General features: G+C 34.8%; 1 protein-coding gene across 5 annotated transcripts in view; it reads left to right on the forward strand.

Annotated features, from left to right (window-relative positions):
* Nucleotides 1–16,017, forward strand: part of YTHDF3 (YTH N6-methyladenosine RNA binding protein 3) — a 40,777-nt gene that overhangs the window by 16,146 nt on the left and 8,614 nt on the right. For all 5 annotated transcript variants that reach the window (XM_040625661.1, XM_040625660.1, XM_040625658.1 and 2 more), the window contains one exon: nucleotides 1,505–3,103. In XM_040625661.1, coding sequence (XP_040481595.1) covers nucleotides 1,505–3,103 — 1,599 coding nt within the window. The remainder of the gene's footprint in view (nucleotides 1–1,504; nucleotides 3,104–16,017) is intronic.

The raw sequence follows: 16,017 nt of genomic DNA on the forward strand, positions 1-16,017 counted from the left end.
CCGGAACGCCGGGATCACGCCCTGAGCCGAAGGCAGACGTTTTAACCGCTGTGCCACCCAGGCGCCCCTCACAGTTACTAATTTAAATGCAACCTTTATTTGATTCTTATAAGTTATTTTCATATCAATTATATCAGAATCATTTCAAGGACAAAATAGTAAATTTTCTCATAGGCAGTAGACAATTTCAACAGTTGTGAGGTGTGTCAAAGTAACTTGATAGTGATAATATCTCAGTGTTCAATGATAAGCCTTAAAAAAAATTCAGATGAATTCCAGGTAGTATCTATGATGTTACTGTTGTGTATTTATATTGATACACTTTCTTGGGTGGGAAAGTAGTGGCAGCATAGTTCTAAGACAGTAACAGAAAAAGAATTTAAATACTTTGCTCCAGAGAACTTAGAATGCCTGTATAAATTAAGTGAATAATCAGCCTTCAAAATGGTATTGACTCTTATAGGGGGAGTACTAGCTGTCCTGACTAGATATTTGCTTAATTTTTAAATTTTGCTTAATTCTATACATGCGAAAGGTCTGTCCAACACCTTAAAAATCACAGCTAAACCAGAGTGAAAAATCTATTCTCAAACATGTTTTTGGCCTAAGAAACCCATTTCAAAATAAATCCTTTAAGTATCTTATTTTTTACATTGGCTAGTAACAAAGTTGGGGTTCCTTTTCTTTAAATAGAATTTGGTGCCTTTATTTTTGGCAACTTACTAAATGAATGATTAGTTAGTATTCAAAACAAACAATTTAATTGCAGTGATTCTGGAAAAAAATACAGGAACTCAGTGTTTCTGAATTAAAATTCTGAACAGGAAGATGATTTTATTGGGTAAAATTTGGAAATTAGAGTACAAAGAAAAGAGGCACCTGTTATCCCACCATTAAGAAACCATAGTAAGGATTTTGTTTTGATTTGTTTTCAAATCGAGCAAGACAAAAGAAGCAAATTTAGATCATGCCATAGGTATAATCTTGAATCATTATTTTCTTCTCAATGTGAGCATTTTAATAAAAATACAAAATTTAATTGCTGAATTGGATTCCATCATATAGATAGGTATACTGTAGTTCCTCTATTATTTGGCATAGCTTCCAGGTTTGTTTAATCTTTGCATATAAATTTTTGGATACATCAGCTGCTTAAAGTTGGCTGTAAATGATCAGTTTGTGTCTGTGGAGCTTATAATTCCGATTTTTGTAGAAGTGATGGTATTTTAATATTGTGCCAAAGGATCTGACTCTTAAAGATTATCCCCATCCTACCCATCTCCTCCCCCCCAAAACCCCCTGCAATTTTATAACAAATATTTTAAAATAAAAATACCAGAAAATTTTTGTCTTGATAAAATTGGATTTGAAATTTTAATTTTCTCTGGAACAGGTACATCTGTTTTTCTTTTACCTAAAACTATTTGATTTTAATCTTTCAGTCTTTTTTCCCCCTGCTCTTTAGAGGCTATTTCACTCCTGATTATGTTCTTTTGTCTTCCAGAGTAACAGCTATCCACCAATGTCAGATCCATACATGCCTAGTTACTATGCTCCGTCCATTGGATTTCCATATTCTCTTGGGGAAGCAGCATGGTCCACGGCTGGAGACCAACCTATGCCGTATCTGACAACCTATGGACAAATGAGTAATGGAGAACATCATTATATACCAGATGGTGTGTTTAGTCAACCTGGGGCATTAGGAAATACCCCTCCATTTCTTGGTCAACATGGATTTAACTTTTTTCCTGGTAATGCTGATTTCTCTACATGGGGGACAAGTGGATCTCAGGGACAATCAACACAAAGTTCTGCTTATAGTAGCAGTTATGGCTATCCACCTAGTTCTCTTGGGAGAGCTATTACAGATGGACAGGCTGGATTTGGCAATGATACTTTGAGTAAGGTGCCTGGCATTAGCAGTATTGAGCAAGGCATGACCGGACTGAAAATTGGTGGTGACCTGACAGCTGCAGTGACAAAAACTGTAGGTACAGCCTTGAGCAGCAGTGGTATGACTAGCATTGCAACCAATAGCGTGCCCCCAGTTAGCAGTGCAGCACCTAAACCAACCTCCTGGGCTGCCATTGCCAGAAAGCCTGCCAAACCTCAACCGAAACTTAAACCCAAGGGCAATGTGGGAATTGGGGGTTCTGCTGTGCCACCACCTCCTATAAAACACAACATGAATATTGGAACTTGGGATGAAAAGGGGTCAGTGGTAAAGGCTCCACCAACCCAACCAGTTCTGCCTCCTCAAACTATAATCCAGCAGCCTCAGCCATTAATTCAACCACCACCATTGGTGCAAAGCCAACTGCCTCAACAGCAGCCTCAGCCACCACAACCACAGCAGCAACAAGGACCTCAGCCACAGGCCCAGCCTCACCAAGTGCAGCCGCAACAGCAACAGCTGCAGAATCGCTGGGTAGCTCCGCGGAATAGGGGAGCTGGATTCAACCAGAACAATGGAGTGGGCGGTGAAAACTTTGGTTTAGGTGTTGTTCCTGTCAGTGCTTCACCTTCTAGTGTAGAAGTGCATCCAGTGCTGGAAAAGCTAAAGGCCATAAACAATTATAATCCCAAAGACTTTGACTGGAACCTGAAGAATGGACGTGTGTTTATAATTAAAAGCTATTCCGAGGATGACATACACCGTTCAATTAAGTACTCTATCTGGTGTAGTACTGAGCATGGTAATAAGCGTTTGGATGCAGCTTACCGTTCCCTGAATGGGAAAGGCCCACTCTATTTACTCTTCAGTGTGAATGGCAGTGGACATTTTTGTGGAGTGGCTGAAATGAAGTCTGTTGTGGACTATAATGCATATGCTGGTGTCTGGTCTCAGGATAAGTGGAAGGGCAAATTTGAAGTTAAGTGGATCTTTGTCAAAGATGTTCCCAATAACCAATTACGGCATATTCGCTTAGAAAATAATGACAACAAACCAGTTACCAATTCAAGGGACACTCAAGAGGTACCCCTAGAAAAAGCTAAGCAAGTGCTTAAAATAATTGCTACTTTCAAGCATACCACCTCAATCTTTGATGACTTTGCACATTATGAAAAGCGTCAAGAAGAGGAGGAAGCCATGCGTAGGGTAAGAGTACAGTAATTTTTTGTGTAGGGTCTTTTTAGTGGGGTGGTGTGTATGGATGGGTATTCTTTAATGCCTTTTAATATTACATTCTGAGTTTAGGAGCTTTACTCTGAAGGAAACCAACTACTTAGCTTAAGAAACAGAACCCTGCAAACTCCCTTCGGGGCTTCTCATCGCACATGGGCATCATTTTCTCTTCCAAGGGTCATCCTTACTCTGAATTTGCCTGTTCTTCATACTCAAGTGATAAAGGTCATTTAGCTGTACAGTTCATCAAAGCTCCAGAAGTTCTGCATTTAAAACTAAGCAGACTCATGAGCTGGTGAGGGACTCTAATCAATAATTCTAAACATTAATTTTATGCAAAAATTTGTTAGTTTGAAACAGCTTTTATAAATAAATGCTTGACTATTTTTCATATTTATGAGAAGTAAAATAGACTTTTCCCCTGAAACTCTTTCCTGACCCATTTTTGTAATTTGTACACTTTTAAAGCACTTGTACAAAGTATGGTGAGGATTTGGCTTTGGGAAGGCAGCTTAGAGTTGGGAAGGCATGGGCTTTTAGATTTTTACTGTAGAATTTGATTTCTTATTCTGTTATTGGCCCTCCGTGGGGCTCTTAAGGGAGACTTTCCTGAGGTTATGCACTGTTTTTGCTTGCATCATATAGGCCAGAATTTGATCACAGGGAACACAGAGCAAGACCAGCTGGGGAATGTTTTCTGTTCCAAACCACAAGAGAAAATAGGGGGTCCTGTTTTTTAAGAGGAAAAGAAAGAATGGGTGGAGTAGACAACTAGCAGACTTTTCTGTAGACAGTACATTTAAATTTCTTTTCAGATGCAGCAGGTATAAAGTTAGAAGCTTTTCTAATTATGTTGGTTACTATCGAAAGCTCTTACGTAGAAATTAAGATAAAGCAAGAACTTAGCTCTATAAAATGTCAATAATTTGTTTCTGTGTGTGAACTTACATGTCTTGTGGCTTCTTGGTCTGTGCAGACAAGGAAACTATTTTTGTGAACATACCTCACTGGTGAATAATAATAATTGAAATAATGATTCTAGAGCAGTCGTTTGCAAACCTTAGGGCACTTAAATTATTGAGGTGCTTCTTGGAAATGGAGGTTCTTGAGACCCACTGCAGGAAAATCTGATATACAGATGGCCCTTGAATGATGTGCAGGTTAGAGGTGCCAAACTCCTAGTTTGGAATTTGTGTATAATTTTTGACTCACCCAAAACTTGGTTAATAGCCTACTGTTTACAGGAAGCCTTGTCGATAACACAGTTAGTTGATTAACACATATTTTGTATGTTACATGAATTGTATACTGTAGTCTTACAGTAAAGTAAGCTAGAGAAAAAACAGTATTAAGAAAATTATCAGGAAGAGAAAGAACTGTATTTGACTGTATTTGACTGTATTTGACAGAAAAAATCTGTATATAAGCGGACCCACACAGATCACATCCATGTTGTTCAAGTGTCATCTGTATTTGATAAGGGACCTGGTCATGTACACTTTTAACGAGCACACCTTAGGTGATTCTCATGCTAGTGATTCCGATTAAATGTGTGAGAACGAGGGAAAAGGGATCAAAAGGAGCTCCTGAAATTTTGAGCTCAGCGGTTGAGTAAATGGTCATATTGTAACTGCCATTACAAGTAGTGGATCAGGAAAATGGATTTGGGGTATGAAAAGTGGGGTGCAGGTTTTCCTTTTAGGATGTGCTGATTGTAAGTTACTTTTGAGAAATAGAGGCAAGTGAAATCTCTGATTAAGCAGTTAGATGTGGGAGTTAGATTTGGGAGCTTTCTGTTCTTGGTAGTTGATTCTGCGAAAGTGGAATGAGATTGCTCAGGGAAAAAAGGATGCATGGCAAGGAACTGCTTCTCAACTTTTTTTCGCCTCTCACCACTAAGAGGTCACCCTTGTATGTCTTCTACATTTCTTCCCTACTCAGTCTGAAAATTTAGTCCTAGTTTTATTGTTTTTTTATTGTATAATTGTCTCAGGAATTATTTATTAGTTACATATTGTTTTACAATCACATATACCACAGTGATTCAAAGTTAATAATTTTTAAACTTTAAAATTGTACATTTAAATTGTTTCATGGTTTATTACTAGTCTTTTGATGATGTCTAACCCACGTTTGACATGTTTATTTTGAATCCTTTTTTTTTTAATCTTATGTAACTTTTTTTTTTAAGATGAGTAATTTGGTATATAGATTTATTGTTTTTATATAATACAAATATTTATAATATATTAAGTCCTTCTAGACTGAGAAAATATCTTTTCTTTGGCCATGATATGTGAACAACAGTTTACCTGGATATAAAATTCTTAGGTCACAGGCTTTTCATTCAGGCTTAGATTTATAGTTTTATATTTATATTACATTATTTATAGTTTTATATCATGGAGAAGTCTGAGGCCAGCCTAAATTTTCTTTCTTTAGAAATAGCTATTTCTGTTTTGTGTACGCAAAAGATTATTCTTGGAATATGAACATGTATGTGGAATGTGTTTAATATGGACCTCAATAATATTCCTTAATCCTTTGTCTATAGGCCAAATTTTTAATTTATATTTTCTTTTTTCTGGTTATGTTGAAAAATATAGTGCATCTTTGTCCTTGGGTGCTGTTGGTTCTTTATCATTTTTCTTTGCATTTGGAGACTTTCAGGTTTGAATTTCCATGTCATTAATTTGGTTTGCTTTGTGTTGATTTTGTGATTTATCAAGTTTTGAATTCTTCAGTGACAGTATTAGTTTGCTTACATTATTATGTGTAGCTCCTGCTTACATATGTTGATTTTTTTATTTGATCCGGAGTCCATCTTGTTTATTGAGCACAAAGCTGACTGTTTAAAGCTTATTTCTGCTTCCAGTAATTATCATTTTTGAAACTTCTTCCTCATGTATTTTTTAGACTTGTTTCTTTTTTAAAATTTACATACAGTAAAATTGTAAATTCCCTTTTGTTTCCTCTTTGAATCAAGTGCTTCCTTCCCCCTTTGATTAATCTGTTCTCTGTCTCTTAAGGTATTTTCCATAATGTCATATAAACAAAATTACGCAGTGTGTAATCTTTTGAGACTGGCTTCTTTCACTTAGCTTGATATCTTTGCAATGTATCAATATTGTTTTGTATATCAGTTCTTTGTTCCTTTTAATTACTAAGCATCAGTTCATTGTGTGAATTTACCACAGTTTATCCATCCATCCTTTGAAGGACTTCTGCGTTGTTTCCAGTTTTTGGAGAATATAAATTAAACTCCTATAAATTCATGTACATATCCTTTTTAAACTTTTTTTAAAAATCATGCAGTATAATTCACTTTTTTGGAGTAGGCAGTTAATGGATTTTAACACATTTGTAGATTTGTGTAACCACCACCATAATCAGGATACAGAATAGTTTCATCATCCCTGGAAAACTGTCTTGTGCTATCCTTTTGTAGTTACATTCTTCCCCCATGTCTAACCTCTGGCAGCCATGATTTGGATTCAATGTATTTTTTTTTTTAACTGAAGTATAGTTGACATTCAGTGTTAGTTTCAGGTGTACAACTTAGTGATTCGACACTTATATACATTACAAAATGTTCCCCACAGTAAGTATAGTTACTGTCTTTCACCGTACAAAGTTATTACAGTATTATGGACTATTTCCTGTTGTGTACATTTGATCTCTGACATTTTATAACTCGAAGTTTGTACCTCGTAATCCTCTTCACCTGTTTTACCCATCTTCATCCCCCCACTCCCCTAGTCCTGGACTGTTCTCTGTACTTATGAGCCTGTTTCTGTTTTGTTTTTTAGATTCCACATATAAGTGAGTGAAATCATATGGTATTTGTCTTCTCTGTCTGACTCTTTCACTTAGCGTAATACCTTCTAGGTTCATCCATGTCACATATGGCAAGATTTCATTCCTTTTTTTTTTTTTTAATGGCTGAGTAATGTGCTATTGTGTGTGTGTGTGTGTGTGTGTACACACACCACATCTTTTTTAGTTATTCATCTGTTGATGGACACTTGGGTTGCTTGCATATTTTGTCTGTTATAAATACTGCAGCAATAAACATAGGAGTGTATACACATTTTCAAAGTAGTGTTGTTTTCTTTGGGTAAATACCCAGAAGTGGGATTACTGGATTGTATGGTATTTTTATTAGTTTTCTGAGGCACCTTCATACTGTTTTCCACAGTGGCTGCACCAGTTTACATTCCCACAAACACTGTTGCTCACCGATACTTGTTATCTCTTGTCGTTTTGATACTAGCCATTCTGACAGGTGTGAGGTGAGATCTCATTGTGTTTGTATTTCCCTAATGGTTAGTGATGTTGAGCATCTTTTCTTGTGTCTGTTGACCGTCTGTCAATATCTTCTCCCATTCGGTAGGCTGCCTTTTAATTTTGTTGATGGTTTCCTTCACTGTGCAGAAGCTTTTTAGTTTGATTCATTATAGTTTTATTAGTATCCTTTTTTGTGAAACGATATTTTAAGACTCATTTTGACTTTTTTTCTGTCATCACTGAACCTGGAAGAGGATCATCCAGGTCAGGTATTTGCTCCAAAACAGGGTTGTCGTTTTCTTCTTTCTTCCTTTCAATGCTTAGTGTTAGTTGCACGTTCTCTTCCCGCTGCACACATGGAGATGAGAGAATCATGTTGTCGACTTTACCAGTCGAGTGATTTATCGGCCTGTGAGATTAAGAAGGGAGAAAACCAGTACAATGGATGTGCTAGTGGCCGTAATTTAACTTTGCTTTGAGTTTGAAACCACCATGTCAGGAAACTGTTCTCCCTGTTAACTGTTTAGCGTTTGCGGTATCATGTGTCTTTGCCCAGTTTTCTTCCTGGTGCTGGTATCCCTAGTCCAGGAAGAATGCATAGACTTTTATTTGTAGATTTTCTCTTAGATGAGCTTGTGCTTGCACTTTAGCTTTCCAGCATAACTGCTTTTAGATACTGTTGGCATCCCGTGATAAAGGATGTGTTCCCTGTCTGTTGTAGGTCCTCTTTGGTTCCATCAAGAGGGACAAATTAGTGGTGTTTTGGTAGAATTCTTTTTACTTGTTATACCTTTTTTCTTTTTGAAATAAAAAGGTTTGCATGTCATTGTTTAGTGTTCTCTTTTAACATGACCCCATCTGTCTTGTATTTTGCTGAAATTCTTCAAACCTTCTGATATATGAGGGTCACATTTTCCCAGGTGCATATTCTTTGGTCTTTGGGTAAAGTAGGATTTCTTAAGACACACAGTAGTACTAATTATAAAAGAAAAGATTGATAAAATTTGGCTAGATTAAAATCTGTTCATCAGGGGGTGCCTACTTGGTTCAGTCAGTAGAGCATGTGACTCATGGGTTGTGAGTTCAAACCCCACGTTGGATGTGCAGCCTACTTAAAAAAAAAAATCTGTTCATCAAAAGATGCTTTAAAGAAAGTAGAAAGACATGAGGCACTGCAAGAATGTTGGATATAATCAAAAATTAGTATCAAGAATATATAAAGAACTCCTGTGAATCAGTTTAAGAAAAAGATGAACTAATTGAAAAATGGGCAAAAGATGGATAGTCATTTCATGAAAGAGGAAACAAATATGGCTAATAAATATATAAAAAGATATTCAGTCTTATTAATAATTAGGGAAATGCAAATCAGGACTGTAATGAGGAAATATTTTATATCCATTCATTTGGCAAAATTAAGAAATGTGATGGTATCAGGTATTGGAGAAACTAGATCAACAAAATCTCTTCTGCCGTTGAAGATAGGAGCATTAAATTGGTAATAGCTATGTGGGGAAGTAGTTTTGTATTCTCTTATAAAGCTGAACATTTCATAAACTTTATAATTCAGCAGTTTTCCTGGATATAAACCTAAGAGAAACTTTCCATATACCCCAGAAGACACATAAGAATGAAGATAATAGTAAAAAGACTGGGAGCAACCTAAATGTTCATCAACAGGAAAATAGCCAAAATACATTGGTGCCTTAGTAATATAGTGGAATGATTGAGCATGCAACAATATATGTGAATCTTTTTTCCTTCATTTTTTTGTTTGGAAATAATTTTTAATTTATTTGGAAGAGTAAGAATAATATGTGAAACACTCATGTGCATTTTATCCAGATTAACCTATTAACATTCTTCCCTGTTTGCTTTATGTGTGTGTGTGTGTGTGTGTGTGTGTGTGTGTGTGTGTTTTAACAATTTGAGAGTAAGCACCATATATCATAGTTCTTTACCCCCAAAAAGTATGGCGTATATTTCCTAAGGATAAGGATACTCTCTTATAACCACGATACTCTTATCAGTTGATCCACAGTGTCCTTTATGCCTTTTTTCTAGTATAAGATCTGGGCTAAGATCAGGGAGAGGAACTAGAATAGCCCACACAATTTTGAATAGTAAGAACAACTTTAGAAGGCTTATACTAATCTGACCCCAAATCTTTGCCTTTCCTTGGTTTGGGAAGATTTTTTCCTATGGTTTTTCATAGTTTTTAGTTTTAAATTTTGCATTTGGGTCTGTGGTTATAGTAACTTTCTTTCATTTCTCTTCCTAGTGTGTTCATGTTTTTCATTAAGTTCTTAGGCCTACTTGTGATAGAAGACAAGGACTTGAAGAAGCTAATTCCATCTTCTCATCACTGGGTCTTTAATCGACTTTTTCTTTGTTTTTTCTTCTGGTTATTTTGACAGTGGAGGAAGTCCCCAGGTTACCTTGCCAGCAAAGCACCCAATGGAAGAGTCTGCTAGACATCCTGTCAGGTTATATAGTACTTAGAAAGTCATGCTCTGTCGTTTAGAGTAAGGGATATTGGTGAAACTTAAAACTGAAGAGAAATCCATGCTAGTTATCAAAGTATTTGCCTAGTTCTTCATTCTTAGATTTGAACACATACTTTTGATATATTTGATTAAAATCAAGCTTAATGACAGAACAGCCAAGATGGGCTCACTAAAAGAATTTAGGGAGCAGAAGATAATTTAAAATATAAAACAAAATTTAATTTGTTGTGAGGATTCGTATGTAAAAAGAAAACCAGAAAATGTTCTTAGAAATGAGAAATATGAATGTCAAAATAAAAAAATCAGTGAGCAGCAGATAATAAAATGTTCATGTTTTAAATCCAGTTGATCTGAAATTTCAAATCAAAGAAATTTCCAAATGTGGAGTAATAGAGATGAAAAATACATATAAAAGGTGAAAGACGTGATGGAAAGAGGGGAGAGGCCGGCTGTCTTTCTAAAGGAGTTTTGAAAGAGGATAGGGAAAAGCAAAGGGAAGAATGATTAGAGAAAAATGCCCAAAGACAAAAGATACATGTTTTCAGAAGGAATGGGCTCAAGCTCAGTAACTAGCAGGGTTATTTCAAATTGAAAAGAACGAAAGGCAGGATAAAGAGAAAATCTTAAGCTTCCTGAGCCAAAGACAAATTACCTACTACAGACGAAGGAGAATCAGATTATCATCAGAATTTTTCCATCTACAACTCTGGATACTCATACAGAAAATCTTATTTCAGAGTGGAGGGGAATGGGGTATGTAGAATTATGTTCTTACAGATGAGTGTCGCATGATATCATTGAAGGGGAAATGCAAAATAAAGATTTCAGGTGTACAGGAGTCGCCACATACCCTTCATGAGAAAGTGACCTGAAAGGTTTTTCAGCAGAAAAAGGAATTCAAGAAAGATGACACCTGGTAACTGCTTATACTAGAACAAATATCTTTCAACGGGAACTGTGCATCAGATAGGTCTTCATTGTATGTAGTTTATCTTAGGAATATAAGCATCTCCACTCAGTCTGTTAAATTGGCACTGTGGTCTTTGAAGCCTGACAAATGAAACAAGCCCTCAGTGGGGAACCACTGACCTTGGAGAAGTGAAGGAAGTTAAAAAGAAAATAACATTTCTAGCTAATCATGTTCTCATTGGAACATAAGCTGTGTGAGAGCAGGGCTTGCTTTGTTCTCTGCTGAATCCCTAGCACCTAACGACTGGCACATAAGTAGTAATTTGTTAAATGAGTAAATGCTTTGAAGAATCTCTTTCCTTCTGGAAAGTTTGAATGTCCTTGAGTTTTTATTTATTGGTTTAAATTGCTGTACTCTTTTTTATTTAGGAACTATGTACTGATCATTCAGATTATATAATGAATGCTGCCTCTTGGTTTTTCCATCTGTAGAAATGGACACTAGCATATAAGAGATTTAATTATAGTTAGAACAAAATGGTATGAGATGGAATGGGAAGGAAAGATTTGAGGAAGAGTAAATGCAGTATTTTTCTCATCTTTCTGAAGGTAACAGAATTGTTTAAAGATGATATAGCAAACAATTGTGCCTTGCATATTATTTAGAGTCATAAAGACAATCACTAAAACTAAAAGAGTGTGGCTTCTAGTGTAAAGAGGGAGAAGAGGAGAACATCCATCCGCTGTGGTAAATTACTTAATCATATACAATGGGAATTGATCGTGTCTGCATTGAGAAAACAGGAAATTGATGTATTAGTGTGCTACTTAAAGTTATAGCGGATAACCCATTAGGAGGAACTCAAAATAGAAAGGGCTAGAGGTGGATAGGGGAGCTTACTTTTTACTTTAACTTGCTCTTTGTCCGTATTACTTCTAATGATAAACCTTGTTTAATTGGAAAATGAAAGAAAACAAAGAACTAATAATGTTCTGAGTGTAAATGTACAGATAAATTCAAGTAGTCTTCACGGCAGAATTTACTTTTGACTATTCAGAAAATCCTTCTATTGAAATTTTACTTCTGTTGTACTTGATTGTGAGTCATTTAGCTCCTACTAGTTTCTTTCATTCTTATAAATCCTTATTGATCAAGAAACATAATCTCAAGTGAAATTTTTTGTTTAATATCTCTTATCTCCCTATAGAAATTAGAATTTTCAGTTGCCTGTAACTTCGAGATGAATTTCCAAAATATGGCATTTACCTATTCGCACAGAAAGAGATGAAAACCTGCAGTTTATGTAGAATTAAGCAAGGCATAATTATACTAAAATCCTTATTGAATGATTTTAATTTCTGGAATCTTCTATGTACTTTAGTCCTGTATACTATTTTATATTAGGTATTTTCAAAGAGTAAGTTTTAGTACCTCATATAGTATTTTTCTTAATGGGAATAATTTTGAATCTGAGATTGATAGGTCTGTCTCAGAGTGACCAAGTTTTTGTTAACATACAAGAAGTCAGTTCAACAATAACTATACCTGTGACAACAGTAAGCATTTCCCCGGCAGTTCTGTACTTCTTTTTCTCAAGTAGAACATTTAGTTTAATGCTTTCCCATTAATCAAATTATAGTTCTTAGGATCAAGAATGAGTCAAAGTCTGTGCGCGACTACCTTTTGGTAAGTTTTTTTTATGGATGACTTTTTTTTTTTAATGGATGGACTTCCTTTTTATTAGTGAGTTGATTATGATTAACAGAAACAAATTCAGTACGTAAAATCTTTTCCTTTGATCTTTACTGTAAATTTTGGAGAATATTTCTTTGGGAAGTAGATTTTGGCACCTGGATACCATAAACTTTTTATTTTATTTTATTTTATTTTTAAGTAGGCTCCACACCCAACGTGGGGCTTGAATTCATGACCCTAAGAGTCGCATGCTCTACTGACTGAGCCAGCCAGATGCCTGGATACCATAAACTTTTATATTGCATATTTAAGTGGCAAATTCTCTGTTAAAACATTGAATGACATTTTGTATATTCAATATGATACAGTTAAAAAAAAAGATGACACAGTTTTAATTGTAGTAGATTCTGTTTTGAACTTGGTAAATATTCTTTGTAGGCCAGAGGTGGGAAAAGAGGTGCTTTGATTTAACATTTTATAATACCGATTTGTTTTTATTTTTTTCTCAGATTAATATTGTTGCCCCATAGGAGAGTTAATAGTGGCTGTATTCTGTTCCAGTGCTTATAAAGAATTTTAGGAGTTTAGTAAATGGACTATCTGTAGTTTACTGGATTAAGTATAGATCTTTCGGAAATACTTCTTTCATATCTATTATGGTATGAACAGTCATCATTTAATTTAATGATATGTCAGTTACTTATTTTTCGTGAGTAGCAAATATATGATTACTGCAGGAACATATTTAGGTTAATATGAAATATCTTTTTTAAGTTTCAGGAAGTAATTTAAATTGTTGAATTATCTTTCCTATTTACTTAACAGTTTATTTTAAAATTTTGATGTGCAATTTCTTAATTTAGAAATTTACTTATATTGCACTCTGTTTACTGAGAGAAACTGACTTTACTGTTTCTTGGCAGAAAACTTTGAATTTATTGAAAGCTATTTCAACTCTTACACATTACACATTTAATACTGACGGGTTTTTTTGGATTTGAAATAACAGGGAATAAAGATTATAGGATATATAATAAAAGAACTAAGATATAAAAAAGCTACTAGTGAACAATTCCACTTGTAAATGAAAGTCTGGAATGTAATAATGTTATTACTTTCATTTTATTGTGAACAGACTAAAATCTGATCCAAAATGGAATTGCATATGGATTCCTTTGTTTGGCTTTCAGAGCTTCTGTTCCTGGGTCCCCAGACCAGCCTTTTTATGTGAGAAAACTAGCATACATGTTGTATTCTGGTCAACCTATATCACCATATATTTTGATCCTGTATGTTCTTTTCTTAACTGTGATCCCTTATTGAGTCAACAGATAAATATTAAATGTTACCAGTGAGCCACTAAAGATAAATAGCCCTTTCTTTGTGGAACTCAGTCTGCTTGGACAGACAGACATTCACTTTCTCTCAGTGAAGTTTTGTATTTTTCAGTGTTGGGGACATGTGCATGTCTCTTGATGAATTTATTCTAAGTATACATATGTAGTTCTTAATTTTTAATTTTTTTAGTATTTTATATTCTTTAATGCTATCGTAAATGTAACTGTAATATCAGTTTTTTCTGTTGTTCATTGCTGGTTTATAGAAAAATTTCATGTCCTGTGACTTTCATAAATTCACCTATTAGTTCTAATAGAACATCCTTAGGATTTTCTGCCTAACAGTCATATTGTCTGTAAAGAGAGACCATTTTATTTTTGATCTTTATGCTTCATTTTTGTATGTGATTTTATTTTTAATATAGTGTGACTTAAATGTGAAATTAAGTGAAGACTCTAAAACCAAAATAAGGCCACACATCAACAAAAAAATTAATTTAGTGTGATGAGTGATGTTATGTGTTGTCGAAATTAAATCACAGCTCTAAACATGAATTAGTACCAATTCCAAGACTTCTTAGAATCATGTTGTTACTCTCATTTGGACCTAAATTAACACATATTATGGCTGTTCTCCACCATTTTTCACTATTTGAACTTAATTCTTAACTCTTCCATTTTCTAGTACACTTTGAAATTACGTGATCCTCGGTACAGATGAACTGTTTATAAATTATCGGACTGCATATACTTATTCAAACCTGAAATGCTTCTTTATTCTGTAAATGCAGACTTGGGCACTAGAATCTGTTAAAGCAGTTTTTTTATTATGGTGTGGTCACACAGAGGATCAAGAATTGGCTTCTCAAAACAGAACCTCCAAAGCATAATCGTTATGCTTTCCCTTGATGATTTTTTAATTTTGAATTTATTTTACAGTATAAAATTGGTCTGTTTCCTTTATATTCTTTGTCTTTTGCTTTCTTAATGCAAAATGATTGATCATATTTTTGGGACAGTGCAGGTCGGAAGCTTATCTCAGTATTAAAGCACTTTAATGGATCTGGACAAATGTACAGGCTTTTGAACAGCTGGGGGTTTTATCCATCTGTTACTGCCCTTGTTCTTCTCTCTAGTGTAAAATTTTTCAGTCGTGTAAGCCAATCTGAGTAGATTTTATTCCTGGTAAGTAATTAATTTTCCAGTGAATCTATTGTATGTTTCAACTATAGTCATTCTTCATCTATAATTTTGTCTTTTTTTGAAACATGCCTATCCCCCCCCCCCTTTTTTTAATTTAAAAATGAAGTCTGATAATTTACTGGTTTTAACTTTGAGGCAGATTTTAACACTTATCCCATAAACGATAAAAAGAGAAGCTGGACAGCCATTAAATTAACAATACCCTTTAGAACATTTATGTATTTCATATTTCTGTAGCAGTATGGTATTTAATATATTTGGGAGTTGTATTTTTCTAACTTTTTATTATGATTTTTTAAAACTTTATTTTGAATAATTTTTAGATTTTACAGAAATGTTGCAGAGATAATACAGGATGTTTCTGTATATCTAGTTTCTCCTAATATTGGTATGTTACATAATGCTAGTGTGTTTATCCAAACTAAGAAATTAACATTGGTATGGTACTGTTAACTACAGACTTTTTTCCAGATTTCCCCACTTTTTCCACTGATGTCTCTTTTGTTCCAGATCTGGAAAACCAGTTTTGCATTTAGTTTTTATGTCTCCTTAGTCTTCTCTAAGCTATGACAGTTCTCTGTCTTTTCTCATCCCTCATGGCTTTAACATTTTTGAAGACTACTGGTCGGGTATTTTATACGGTGTCTTTCAGTGTCAGTTTGCCTAATGCTTTCTCATGATTAGACTGAGTTTGTGGGAAGAATACTGTATAGTGGTGTGTCCTTCTCATCTGACTATAGGACTATAGGTGACTTTTACTACTCACTGATACTAATTTTGATTACTTGGTTAAGGTCGTGTCTGCTAGGTTTCTCTAATGTAAATATCCCTTTTCTCCCTTTGCATACTCTGTTCTTAGAAGCAAGTCAGAATGTCCAGCCCCACACTTTACAGGAGGAAAAGCAAGCTCCACCTCATGCAGGAAAGAATATTAAAGAATTTGTGGAT

This window comes from Ursus maritimus, unplaced genomic scaffold, assembly GCF_017311325.1.
Source record: "Ursus maritimus isolate PB19 unplaced genomic scaffold, ASM1731132v1 scaffold_9, whole genome shotgun sequence".
Classification (NCBI taxonomy): domain Eukaryota; kingdom Metazoa; phylum Chordata; class Mammalia; order Carnivora; family Ursidae; genus Ursus; species Ursus maritimus.